The sequence below is a fragment of the Ananas comosus genome, linkage group 25 (assembly GCF_001540865.1).
Source record: "Ananas comosus cultivar F153 linkage group 25, ASM154086v1, whole genome shotgun sequence".
Lineage (NCBI taxonomy): Eukaryota > Viridiplantae > Streptophyta > Magnoliopsida > Poales > Bromeliaceae > Ananas > Ananas comosus.
This window is the reverse complement of record NC_033645.1, coordinates 3,522,111-3,536,405: the sequence shown is the minus strand read 5'-3', so window position 1 is coordinate 3,536,405 and position 14,295 is coordinate 3,522,111. Positions and strand designations below refer to the sequence as shown.

Here is a 14,295-nt window from a genome sequence, read left to right as displayed (position 1 = left end):
GCATCCACATCACTGTAAGATAAAATGGCAATACAATGATTTCTACTTCATCTCCTACAAACTGTTCAACTTTTACATGTCTTTCCAACAACAATTTCAGACAAAAGAGGAAAATTACATCGTTCATGTTATTTACAGAAATATCTACAAAACTAGCCCAATATGTGGTTACACTGTTACAAATAGAAAGTCTTCATTAGATTAACTCTAAGTTAAGAAGCTTCATGACTCCCTATATTTGGTCAGGTCGAATGTTAAAGTTCTTGAGCAGCTGCACATACAAAACCAGTGTCACATGTTTGCACATTCTAACAACAGATAAACAGATGCACAATAATTGAAACTCTGAAAGTGTAGGGTGAAAGGAGGAAATAAAAACTACCCATTACCTTCTTTCAGAATCTCTGTACACTCCAACCAATGCCTCAGCTTTGTCATAGAAGCTGTCTTTTAATGATATAACAATACTTTGGAACCCACATCCACCTTCGGCATCTTGATCACTCCTGGAACGATCACATGATTTTGACCTTATAAACCCAGCAACCTTGGCGACATTTAGATTATCCAAAGCTGCATCTACTTCATCCAGTATGAAAAATGGCGACGGCTTGTAACTGAAAATTTGTGCAAAATAATATTAAATAGCAATTTCACCAAAAAGAATTAAATTTCATATGACCAGCTATTTTGAAGAAAAAGAATTAACAGGTCAGCACTTGACCGCTTTCTTCATGGGAAAAAGTGCAGCATATTCTAATAGATCAGTCATGATACATTTTGTTCTCTTTGTTTTTTTGCGTGGTTTTTCTTCTTTTTTTTTTTTTTTCTTTTGTCGGTGGGTGGGTGGGGGATCACCTGTGGATAGAGAAGAGCAATGCAAGTGCTGCAACAGTCTTCTCTCCGCCAGATAACTGCTCCATATCTCTGAAACGCTTTGTAGGAGGCATGGCTGTGTATTTGATTCCATGAAGGAATGGTTCATCCTCATTTTCTAGATTTAAATATGCCGTTCCCCCAAGTGGATGTGTATGACTCTTCGTTAATTGCTTGTAGATTTTGTCAATGCTTCTAGATATATGGTCAAAGGCCTCCATGAAGAGCTCATACCTGCACCAAGTAGAACAATTTCATAACATACTATTTTATCACTTTTTGAAGCATTGGCAACAAAGTACCTTAATAAATAAAGAAGTAAATATGCTAAAATTTCTAATGCGACTGATTGCATGGGGATGATTAATAAATTCTTACAGCCATAAATTTACTATAGAAATATAAATTATGCTCTAGTCAATTCTAACATCTTACCAAAATCATTGAAATGCATCATGCACGAGACTTGAAAAAACAGATTTCACAAGCATAACTGGCTTTCACAGTAAAGTGACCAAACATCACACAATCACAAGTTTTCAGTAGTTTAAATTATACATGCTACTAGCAGTACCTTCTTTGCTTGACCGCATTATACTTGTCAGATATCTCCTTCTCCTCTTTCCTTGTGGCTTCAAATTTCTCAACAACTTCCTTTTCCTTCTCTTGCAGTGCTTCATATTGGTCCAGTGCCTTCAAGTTGGGAGCAGTACGTTCGATATCGGCTATTAAAGTATCCATCTTTTGTTTAAAATCAGCCTCAAGCTTCTCCCGATCAGAAGGCCTCATATCTTGAAGATAGGTTTTGCTTAATTCACTATAGTCAAGGACTGGTTCCTGTGTGGACGATCCAGTTTCCATTGGATCATCAACAACTGGAAGTTTCAGTTGCTCCAGTTCACATTTTTCATGAATCTCCTGCTTCCGGAATTTAAGATGTGCGAGTTGTGACTCCTGTCACACCCAAAAAAGGTACTTGATAGTTACAGCAGTTCTTAATTAATGACTAGTTTCAATAGACTTGGCTTTAGAAACAATAGAACAAAGATCATAAATTACATAAATCAAATTAACGAGAAACTATTATGGGAGACGAACCTTTGATTTTATCTGGCGCTCCAATTTCGCTACTGTTGCTGTGACACTGGAATTCTGCTTCTTCAGTTCATCAATAACCTTTTCACACTCATCCGACTTTGATTTCCACTCTACATGGAATATAAATGTATAACATATAAAGATATGGAGGGAAGAAAAGAAAACGAGGATAAAATTGGCCCACAAAATCAAGGACCAAATGTCAAAAATCATTTTTGTATCTACCGATAACAAGTAATTTTTAGTATAAATAGAGTGCAAAAGACATGGATCCATGACGTTTCTTCCACGTTCGAAGCTGAAAATATACCACATATTGCACATGCAACCACGCCAACAAACAATAGATGAGCTCAACAAGCTTCAACCGCCCTAAGGGTTTTCAAATAAGAATGCAAGAACCTAACATTAACAACTAAACAGACTATCGCAATCATAGATCACATGCAAAGGACAATAAAATCAAATTGGAACAAAGTAACCCAATTAGAATTTCCTGCGCGTATAACTCTATTTTGCAATAACAAGACAAGAAATATTGCAGCAGTTTGGGGAGAAGGATCAATTCTTCCACCTGGTTTGCAATTTGCTCTGTCTCTACCTTGGCTTACTCTAAGACATATATCAAACATAAGGGGGAAAAAAACTTGTATAAGTACCATCAGCCTCAGCTTTTGATACTTCCATCTGGTTTGCAATTTGCTCTGCCTCTGCCTTGGCTTCAGACTCCTTCTCCAGGGTATCTTTTAAATCTTTGTCCAAAGATTCACGAGAAGAAACCAGCTTCATGATAGGGGACTTCATGTCTCTCTTTTGTTCATATTCCAGCCTATTAGACAAATAAAAATGTCAAGACTCTTTAAAAAAGATGGAAACTACTCCCTAGGGAATATACCTCAGTAATTTTTCAGAGTTAAATTTTCAGCAGTCATCCAATATCAAAAAGAAAAAGATAACAAAATACAGTTAATACTGACTGATATTTCAATTTTGACATTTGGTTGCTCAGGGCCAGCTTTCTCTCGTTCATCTCTTGAGCAGCCTTGAGTTGGTTTTCTTCATACTCGCGAATGTTTTTCACTCCTACAGACACACTAAAACCCTTGTAAATCCGGTCTACAATCTCATTAATCCTCCTCTGCAGCTTTTGAACATCCTCGGTTTTCTTTGAAATGAGACTTTGTATCTGCACAGCCAGTAAGAACCCATTGAAATTAGTAGTCAGTTCCCAATGTCAGATGATGAATAAAGGCATGAATAAAAAGTCCACACCTTCTGTAATTCAGGCTTCAGACGGCCAATCTCTCCTCTAATGTTATCCTTCTCTACTGTCAATTTCGAAAGCTTTTCATGAAAATTTTTCTGCAAAAAGAAAAAAAAGACAATCACGTCATTTTTAGACAGATGACTAAGGCAGACAATAGTGATGATGAAAACATACAACAACCAAACTATCAATATAATTGGTTGTTGTGTGCTTGCGCTGGTCAGCATGGAGAAGGTAGCTTTCAAGTGAATATAGTAATTGCACCGACTCATATAACCTTGAAATTTGTTAGTAAAAGCAAAGTTCCCTCACAAAGAAAAAATGATAACCACCTAACTTTTGAACCAGCGATGTTGTGATAATGACTGCATAAAGTAATGTTATAGCACCTAGAGGAGGCCCATGCTTGAAAATTTTGCGCCGTCATCCTGGATTTAGTGAAGCATACAATCACATGATGCAAATTTAATCTATCCCATTTACCTCCTCAAGGTTTAAATAGTGGATTTTCCTTTCAAGACCGGTGATTTTTTCTGATACAGCAAGCTCCTTCTTCTGTAACTCTCTGGGCGATCCAAGCTCGGACATTTCTGATTCCAATTGAGCTTTCTTCTTCTTAAGAGCTGTAAAATATTAATTGATTAAACAAATGATTAGATAAATAGCAGAATTCAACAAGTTCTAAAAATAAAACAGATGGATAATACAGACTCTCAATTCTGCTGTCATCCCACTTGTTTGATCTAGCTTCCATTCCACCACTTAATCCACCCGTCATAGTACCAGACTTCGTTAGAAGAATCCCATCGACAGTGACAACTACTTGCATAGAAATAGTACAGGTGTAAAATAAGAATAACAAACAAAACGGTGCAGAATAAGGAAGCATGTAGAACTTATCAATAGGAACATACCCTTGTTCCTCTCACCACTCCAGCTTAGAATCTTAGCTTCATCAAGGCTATCACAGACAAGCGTATTTCCAACAGCATATAAGACAGCCTTCTCCAAGGATCGATCGAATGTGAGATTGTTAAGTAACCAAAGCATATAATATCTACAGAATTCATGCCTCTTAAAGATCTACCAAGAAAATGGGTTAATCTGGGTAGAAGAAAAACTAAGTGGCTCTAAAGCTATATGTTCGTGATCAGAAAGTACTTAGTATCTTCATAAGGAAGTGAAAAGACTCTTCCGGTCAGTTTGACACTCAGGAAGTTGCAAGAAAGGCATTGTAAAAGCTTGTGCCGACAATAAGTGAACCTTAAGACAAATTGCAAATCGGTAATTAAGAAGTAAATAGCGAAGTGTGGATAAGAATGGTTTCAATTATGTTTAATTTATAATGTATCAATCACTATCCTGGTTTAAATGTGAAGGATATTGAATAACATCGAACACCAACTGTGCAGTACCGCCGAGAGTACGCAACTTCTCAATTATTGGCTTCACACGAACTGACTGTAGAGGTATAAATGTCTGAGGAGGAAGGCGCTGTTCCTTCAAATACTAAAACAAAGCAAGGAACTATTACCTTTTAGATTACATAAATAAAGACAATTATTTGCAAGTACCAGAGTACTCAGCGTAACAGCATGAGAATGAAGGACACATCACTTGGTATTACATATTTAAAATAGAACATCACCAGAAAGATAATAAAGAATATTAACACCTTCTGCTAACGAACTTGCAAAGCAAAGACTCTACCACAGATCAAAGAACTTGCCTTAAAAGAGAGTAGGAAAAAATAATAATAATCTTTCAATAATAACAGTTTTTGTGATACTTGGAATAGACAACACAACCAAGAAGTCTGATAAGAACGTCAAAACATAGAACATAAAGAATTAAAGATATCTTCAAACCACAGCAGTTTGATGTATTAGCATTAGAACTCCTCAACTGAATATGCCCATACGATTATATAATCACTTATCACATATCTACCATGCAAGCATGAAAATGGAAAATGAATCATGAATCCATAACAGAGCTGTTCTTTGTGATTATTTCGAGTTGGTTTTTTCCAACTGCTACTTTTCTCTAGGAAGATGGCATCCGTTAGTAGGTATTAAACCAGAAAGAGCAAGTGAATCAGTCTAAGGCATTAATTTGGTATGTTGCAGAAAATACCTTGATACATTCTTTTCCTGTATTTTCGTCTTCCACAACTACAGCATCCATAAATTTACCCATAGCAACTGTGACAGCAAGGTTGTATTTCTTCTGTGACGGCCTACAAAGTTCAGTCATACGACCATGGACTCCAGGAAAAAGCCGCTTTAGGCTCTGAACTGTTTCAGTAAGCCGGGCATCACGCTCACTTTCATGTTTGTCAGCTTTCAGTTCACGTAATTGTGCATCTATTTCATCAACCCTCTGTTTTAATTTCTGGTACTTTGCGCTAAACATCGAGCAAAAATAAGAAAGAAAAATAAGTTAGGATATAGAATACAAAAGGCAATCAGCAAATTTCGACATAATTCCCCTCAAAAAATCTTTTTAAATATTAAGCTAGAAAAGAATTAATCAACTAACCCTGAAGATTGACGTTCTTTTGCAATTTTACTCTGTTCCTCTTTAAGACGTACAAGCTCATCTTTGTGCTTAGGAATTGAATCAAGAATTTTCTTCAATCTTGTTTTGATTTCATCCTCTTGTGATGATATCTCTTCCTCACGGCTAAGCAACTGCTGGAGGTTCTCCTCCAAATTCTTTTGAGCTTCTATATCAGCATGGAGTTGCCTATCATATACCTCTTTCTCATCTCTCAATTTTGCAGTTTTCATTCCAGCATCCTCCTTACTGAAAAATATCAGAGGAAATAAGGCAGTTATCTTACTATGCCTAGATAAACAACCAGCAACCTACAAGCATTGGACATTACAGGTGTTCTTTTGTTTGCCTCGTACGAATTGATGAACCATTTGTTCCCAAACAAGTTCAGTACGGGTAAACCTTTATCTTGAAGAATTTATTTGTTAGAGAATAGCTGGTAATTTAGAAGGTGATAGTGGAGTAAAAAGGAACTTTTTAAACTACCAGAAACAAGGCAAGAAATAAAAGGCTACAATATCTACTAAGTATATTCCAGGGCAATTTCACAAGAAAGCCACATTATACTATCTAACAGGGTAAGGCCTGCAAAACTCTTCTTTAACATTTAAGTCTGGTTAATTCTGCTATTCAGTATTTGCCACAATAACGTTACTTCATGAAAAAAAAAAAAAAAAAAGAGAAAGTTGTAGCTACGAAATCCTCCTTTTAAATGAAAAAAAATAAAAGAAAAAAGATCACAGAATGCATATTCCAGACATGACAAACACTAAAGGCTTGAATGAGACTTACATCCGATGATATTCCATCTGCTGATCATCTGCTAACTGGAGTTTTCCAATATTATCCTGTCCCTCCTCATTCAGCCGGTGTATAGCATCTGTGACATCATGCAAGTCCTTCTGTAACTTCTTTATTTCTTCTGCATGCTTCCTCTGATCTTCTTTCTTTTTCTCAAGCTCTTTATTACTACTTTTAATTTTCGATTTGATACGTGATATCTGTTCCCTTAATTTAAGAAGCTCAGGTTGCTGGATATAAAAAAAAAAGGATATGAATTATTAACATTGATAGTTTAAATAAAAGTTTCAACTACAAGTGAATAAAAGTATTTAGAGCAGCAAAAGTCTGACAAGAATTTGGAGCACTGACGGGTGATTCACCTTTTTATCAAGTTCAAGCTTTTTCTTCGCAATACTCTTTTCACATAGCGTCATCTTTTTTAAATATCCACTCTGTTCTTTTGTTTTTGTAGTTACTTCAAGGTCACATTCTTCATTCGCTTTAGAGACTTCCTCCAAACCTTTCCTATCATCTTCAAGTTCAGCATCTATCGTTTCCATATCCTTTTCAATATTAAAAAGTTGCCACAGAAAGTGTTCTCTCTTCAAAGATTTCTGCAAAGACAAAACAGAAAAGAAAAAAAAAAAAATCCAATATTACAAATTATAATAAGATTTATTTATGCGGCCATATAAAATAAAACTAAATATGTCTGCCGGTAACTTCATCATGCCAAAGGAAAACAGATCAGGCGGATTGCAAGTTAAGAAGTAAAAGTAATTCAATTAAGAAACATAGGTGGACGTTTCCTTTTTTTTTGAGTCACTCGCACAAAGCCTGGCTTATCAACCACCCATTCTTATAAGACTTTTTACCGAATGTAGCAGACAAAGGTAATAAAAGGCACAAAGCTAACACTGAACTTTCTACAGTACCAGCTGATCTTGCAGCCGGAGATGCTTCTCTGCCTCTTCCTTTTGTGCCTTCTTTTGCTTCCTCTCCATAACAATGGTTCTTTTTTCCTGATAAACAAGTGCAGATTTTTCTTCTGCTCTTGCTTTCTGTTCCTCAAGCTCCTCATACTCTCTTTTAAGCTCATCAGATCCAGAAATTTGTTCAAGAAGAGCAGTAAGCTCCTTGGGATTCTTTGAGGCTATTGATTCCACATCACCCTAGTGCACACAATTAAATAAATAAATGATTAAATATAAATACAAGGTAAATCTCTGGTGCATTCTTCTACAACCAGTACTCAATTCAGTGAGAATTGAGCTGTGTCAGAACAGCTTGCACAGAAATCTATAAAATCATTAAACAAGAAAACCCTATCAGCTTTAATTCGTCACGAGTGAACTCCAATTACAGTAACGTATAACCTCTCCTGCAAACTTTTTGGCATGAAGTAACAAGGAAATCGAAGTTCATATCAAATTAGTCCCGAGTGTCAACATTGTATGATTAAAGTGGTACCAGGAGAAACAATATAGGATGATCAATTTAAAACTGGCACTTTTCTGTTGTCTCCTCGATAACTTAACCTAAGTCCTTCTTTCTTCCGAAGCAACTAACTTTGTTCCCAGCCAACACCTATACAATCAGCAGTTATGTCTTGCACAATCCAAGTTCCCAAGTTTCCAACTATTTGGCGGATGACCAACATTACAGTGACTGGAAAGTTGTGAACTTTAACAGCAAGTAAGGAGACGACAGGCAAATAACAGACAAATACCTGGAAAACGAGGAAATTACGAGCCTTTACAAGGATTCCTAGAGACTTGAGCTTAGAATTGTACTCATCCCACGTCACAACCCTGCCGTCGATGCGGTACTCGCTCCCGCCCGCACCGGTGATGGTCCGCGTGAACTGGAGCTCGGTCCCATTTCCCATCAAATAAACGAGCCTCACGAAGGCCCTCCTCCCCTTCTGCTCCTTCTCCCGGTCGTCGAAGGCGTAGATCAAATCCTTCAGCTGCGCGCCGCGGAGGTGTCCGGAGCGGACGCCGAGGACGAAGCTGATGGCGTCCATGAGGTTGGACTTCCCGGCGCCATTGGGGCCGATGACGGCGGTGAAGTCGTAGAAGGGGCCGATGGTTTGAAACCCCTTGTAGGACTTGAAGTTCTCGAGCTCGAGGCGGTGGATCTTCCCCGCGGAGATTAGCGACGGCATAGCTTTCTCGGAACCCTACCTGGAAGAGGGTTTTGGTCGGGATGGGGAGTTGGAAACTCTAGGGTTCTTATGACTCCATTGAAAACGAAGATTGAGGAAGGGACCGAGGATCTAGGGTTTGAAGGGGGAGTGACCGGGAACAGCGGGGAACTTTTCAGTGATACGAAATGGGAGGGAAGGGAGCTAAAAATGAGAGAGAGAGAGAGAGAGAGAGAGAGGAGAGAAGGAGTCGGAAGCACGACTGTGCTGTTTTAGGTCGACGCGAGTTCCTTCCACAGCACGATTATTGTGTGGCCGCTTGATACTCCGGCCCAACAAGCCCAACTTGCAAAACGGAGTTATTTTACCTTGGCGCGAACCCAAAATATGTTACACGGAATTGGTCCCAACGATGACCGCAAAACGACGCTCCTACAATACGCAGATGACACAATCTTTTTTTGCGAGCCGCGGAAACGATACATGCGAAACCTCACTTTTGTTTGGAAAATCTTCGAATGGGCTTCCGGTCTACGAATTAATAAGAGCAAAACGGAGTTATTTTACCTTGGCGCGAACCCAACCAAGAGCGACAGACTAGCTGATATCTTGCATTGCCAGGTGGGCAAACTACCTTTCCGCTACTTGGGACTGCCTCTCCACAATAAGCCCCTTCGTAAGGAAGACTGGTCAGTCGTAATCAATCGCATAGGATTGCGAATCGAAGGATGGAAAGCTAAACTACTATCTCAAGGAGGAAGGCTTATTCTTATTAACTCTGTCCTAACCAACCTACCGCTTTTCTACCTTTCGATTTTCAAGGCTCCACGGTGGGTGCTACTTAGAATCGAAGCCTTACGAAGAGCATTTTTCTGGAAAGGCTGCTCCAAAATTGCCGGGGGAGCCTGCCTCGTTAACTGGAAAACTATTTGTAAGAGCAAGGCCGAAGGAGGACTAGGAATAATAAACGTGGATTCAATGAATTTAGCTCTCATTTCTAAATGGTGGTGGCGTTTTCTGACTGAGCCACACCTGCCTTGGTGTAACCTTATTAAACAGCTCTACTACTCGAGAAGAAGACCACTACACGAGGGAAATACCTTTGTACCCTTCTCACAATGGTGGAGAGGAGTGATCCGGTGCCGAGAAGTGTTTAAATGTGGCATTTCTTATGGCATGGGTAATGGAAGCAGCATCAGGCTTTGGAAGGACATTTGGATCGGGGAAACACCGCTGAGCACAGAATTTCTAGATATTTTCTCGGCTATCAGGAACAAGGATGTCCGAATTTCCCAATGCTGGAATCATCTCGGCTGGAGATGGCGTTTCATCTATATAGGATTCTTAGCCTCAGCCTCCTCGGGAAATAGAAGACAGTTAGCACTTCTAAAGGAATGCCTACTTCAGTTCTCCCTAAGCACAAGACCGGACTCACTTATATGGAGGTGGACCTCTCACGGCAAATTCACTGTTAACTCAATGTACAAATTTATCACTTTCGCCGGACAAAGTGAGCCGATCAATCAACACCTGTGGAAACTTAAGATCCCGGTTAAAATCAAAACATTCGTCTGGTTGCTCCTGCGCAAGAGGCTGCTCACGGCCGACAGATTGATTAGGCGAGGGGCACAATTGGACCCTTCCTGCGTCCTTTGCGCTGTCTCCCAGGAATGTGCCGACCACCTATTCTGCAACTGTGTCTTTGCCCGTTTTCTTCTTCAACGACTGGCGGGGGCACACAACTTGGCTTCGGGCGGGGACGTGCGAGGACGTTGGAGTCTAATTTCACAGACGCTCGACACCTCTTTAAGATCCAAAGGTCTAACAAAGCTTGCGGCCACCTGGTGGGTCCTCTGGACTGAGCGAAACAACTTCGTCTTCCGTTCTAGTCTCCCCAACGTCGAGAGAGCTTTGGACAGAGCCTCAACCCTGTTTAGTGACTGGAGCTCACTCATGTAACCAAATTTCCCCTCCCCCACTTTCTTTTTTATAAATCCTTCCTTCCTTCTTTCGCCACTTTTGTTTTGTTTCTCTGTTTCTCTGTGTTCGCTTTTTGCCAAGGAAGCCTTAGCTGCTTCCACCTTGTAAGCTTAGTTCACTTTTCCTACTGAATGAAGCAGGTAGCGTGCTACCTTTCTCTCAAAAAAAAAAAACAAGCCCAACTTGCATGCTGGACTTCTACGTGCTGGGCCAGGCCCATTGATTTTTTTCGTTTTGGTTTTAGTAAAACGCCTGCTTTCTATGCCGATAATGACTGGTCGATCCACTAATTGGCCCTTTCTAATCAAAGAAAGCCATGTTTATTGATTTGGCATCGTACCGATCATGGAGCTCATTGCTGAAAAAAGGCAATTTATATATTGACGACTCGAATGAAAAGAAAGGTACGTGCTCGGTGTCACGCTTTGTTTCAACGGTAAACAAAGACAAGCTGCAGGATACATATATATGTTAGACGATGATCAAATCCCAGAGGAAGAGTCAAAGGAAGTGTTAAAAGAAGTTGCCGAGATTGCCATGTTAGTGTCTCTATGTAAAGGGAGAGGAGAGGCCAACAATGAATTCGCAGAGGAGCTACAAAGGTCGTTGAGATTCAGGCAACAATCATAGGAACAAAGAAATGCTCAAGAAATAGAGTTCGCTTGTACACGCTGTATCAGATATTAATTAATTACTTGGTTATTATCATAGCCTAGAGGGTTAAAATAGAGGCTGCAGGCCTGCAGATAGATGATAGGCCTTAGTATCTATTTCTCCGATTTTCATGCACGAGCTTACTAACGGTAAGTTGTTTTTGATCATCTAATATGTTCATTCTTGCTATGTGCCTTTCTTATTGTATGCAACTCATGTGCTTGCAAAATAATTTCACCCCGTGTTAACTATTACGATGCCACATTAACGTCTGTATATAAATGCCAAGTAAGTCAAAAAAATACGAGCTTAAAGCAAGTTATGCGGTGAGTGTCTCAATCTCTTGTAATTTTCTTTGTATGTTTGAAGTGTTCAATTCCATCCTACGTAAGTCATCTTATTAAAACAATCTTGGTCCCACCTTAACAATTTTGACTTTAACCTAACTAATAGCAATGCTTTGGTATTCTGTAGACCTTTTCTATGAGATTAAAATGGATTGGGCCGGCTAACATAATTTTCTCCTTCTAAATTATATAATGCATGCTGAAAAATATTAATCTAAATTGGAAATAATTAGTTAGATGGATATAATATTCCTTGTCCCTTTATTGTGTTCTGTGAGAGGTAGACATCTAGTCCTTGTCATCTTAGCACTACCTAATCAAGAGTAAGTCAACTCGATTAAATTTATTATACCTGCACACGTCAACTGCTTGTTTGAGACCGTAAAGCAAGCGATTAAGCCTTATATATATATATATATATATAGAGAGAGAGAGAGAGAGAGAGAGAGTGAGAGAGAGTTGAGTTGGAATATTATCGGTAGCTAGCAAACGGGCTTCGTTATTATTATTTTTTTTTTTGGAGAGATAGGTAGTACGCTATTCGTTTCGTTTATTTTATTTAGAAATAAACTTAGCTAGAAATGTGAATCAGATAGGATTCGAACATGGGTCTCGGGTACCAACCATCAAACCCTTTGCAACTTGCTCTAGGGACAGTCGGTAAATGGGCTTCGTTACTGCCCATTTATTTTCGATAATGGAGCTTCTAAATCGACAACTGGCACCGTTGAAAAGATTTGAAATTTGATTTTTAAATACTTCAAGTGATATAGATCGTGTTCATCAGTGCCGATTGTCGATTTGAAAACTCCATCATCGAAAATAAATAAATGGCGATGGAGCTCATTTACTACCAATAGCATTCCAGCTCAACTCTCTCTCTCTATCTATATAAAAGCTATAAGAAGAATGTCGAGTTATCATGCTCTAATTTGTAATATAGAAGAAGGGTGAAAATGCAGAACCCCTCAACTACAGCGCATGTTGAAATGGCCCCTCAATTATTTTATCTTTCTTTGATTAGCATAACTAACAATAAAAATTAAAATAATAAAAACAAGAAGTTGACAAGGCTTTAATAAGTTAAGCTTTCGTATGACATTAGAAGACTTAGGCCAAAATTAATATGTAAACTAATAGGTCAGAATTAACTAGTGCAAGTGTATATAAGATAGGACAAAAAATAAACTTCACTCGAGTAAACATCTTTTTTTTTTTTGAAAGGAAAAATTATGAATTGTAAGCCCACGACACCCTCATCCAAAGGTCAATTCTTTTTCCACTATTCTTATTATCTCTTTTTTTTTTTTATATAAAATCAAAACTCAACCCTGTAGACTTTGAATGAGGGATTGTAAGAATTGCAAACCTTTTTTGATTTTTGACTCAATATTTATCTATAATTATGTTTCTCTATAATTACTTGCATACATTTTTGAAAGAGTAATGAACAATCCTTTGGCATCTCAACCACTTTTCTGACCGTAATCTTATAATTCTATCACCTGATAGCCTATATTTCTCTACTAGTTTTATTAATTATTTTATAACTAAAAATAAAAAAAAATTTAAATTACAGGGATTATAATTATAACCTTTGAATTACGGGCGCAATTCTACAACCCGTTTTATATTGTAGACTTAGTATCTATCTATATATCTATATCAGTATCTATATAAAATAAGAGTAATGCTTCTATACTTTTTTTTTTCCATTACCGTTCAATCACTCCCACTCAACGGTACAGATTTAATTTTCTTAAAATTGTGACCTGCAATAGCAGGTCATTTTAGGAATGGTACCGGTCACCAGGTATCTCAAAAAAGAATATTTTTATTTTTTAATACATGAGCAATTTAGTCATTTTATCTCTATTATATTATTAGAATTTTATTCTCTCTTTATTTCTTTTTTCTCTCTCTATCTTTCCTCTCATATTTGGTATTTCATATAAGAAAAATTTCAAATTATTTGACAACAAGAACATGAGATTATTTTGTGAACCAACTATGGATTTTTTCTATATCCATCTTGAATCCAACCCGAATCATATATAAAGTTTAATATTATATTCGAATTTATATTTTAAAAATTTAAATTTAATATAAAATATTTTGAAATATGGTAAAAAGAAATAATTATTTCGGGTTCCAGTCTTACGGTTTGGATTTGGTTTTGGATTTCAAAAAATTGGTTAGTTTCGGGTTTAGGTATGGATTTTTGAAATCCATCGAGTTTAGAAATAGATTTTGTGATTGTTAATCAGATTCGAATTCAAATTTCTAACCTTTTTTTCTGAATAGTAATTCTAATCTTTTTAATTTTTATGTTTAAACTAAATTCGTAAATTTCTAAACTAAATTTGTAAATTAATACCTAATTAATGCCTAAATTAGGGTAATCAATCAATTTCCTAAATTAGTGCAAATTAATGTATAAATTTAGAATATCAATTAAAAGTTTCTTTAAATGATGTATAGTTTAATTACCGAAATAACTTCGAATGATGTAACTCATTTATCTGCTAAATATTAAAATTACACTTTTACCCTCTATTAATCAACGGTTAAATTTTATTTTATTT

General features: G+C 37.5%; 1 protein-coding gene across 1 annotated transcript; it reads right to left on the bottom strand.

Annotated features, from left to right (window-relative positions):
- Positions 21-8,969, bottom strand: LOC109728900 (structural maintenance of chromosomes protein 1-like). The gene is made up of 18 exons (XM_020259436.1): positions 8,313-8,969; positions 7,519-7,755; positions 6,964-7,197; positions 6,593-6,831; positions 5,783-6,049; positions 5,378-5,648; positions 4,626-4,750; positions 4,156-4,265; positions 3,953-4,060; positions 3,725-3,864; positions 3,247-3,336; positions 2,952-3,160; positions 2,634-2,803; positions 1,975-2,084; positions 1,451-1,830; positions 859-1,110; positions 390-617; positions 21-271 (listed from the first exon to the last, which is right to left on the bottom strand). The coding sequence occupies exons 1-18, from the start codon at positions 8,748-8,750 to the stop codon at positions 223-225; spliced, it is 3,657 nt and encodes a 1,218-aa protein (XP_020115025.1). The 5' UTR covers positions 8,751-8,969; the 3' UTR covers positions 21-222.

What these genes read in the sequence shown, in the direction of transcription:
- LOC109728900 (XM_020259436.1), bottom strand. Translation starts at nt 8,750, where the DNA reads ATGCCGTCGCTAATCTCCGCGGGGAAGATCCACCGCCTCGAGCTCGAG. An exon ending in AAAGAACGTCAATCTTCAGG is followed by an intron (nt 5,649 to 5,782) that starts GTTAGTTGATTA and finishes CTCGATGTTTAG; the next exon opens with CGCAAAGTACCAGAAATTAA. An exon ending in TTGGTGTTCGATGTTATTCA is followed by an intron (nt 4,266 to 4,625) that starts ATATCCTTCACA and finishes TAACAATCTCAC; the next exon opens with ATTCGATCGATCCTTGGAGA.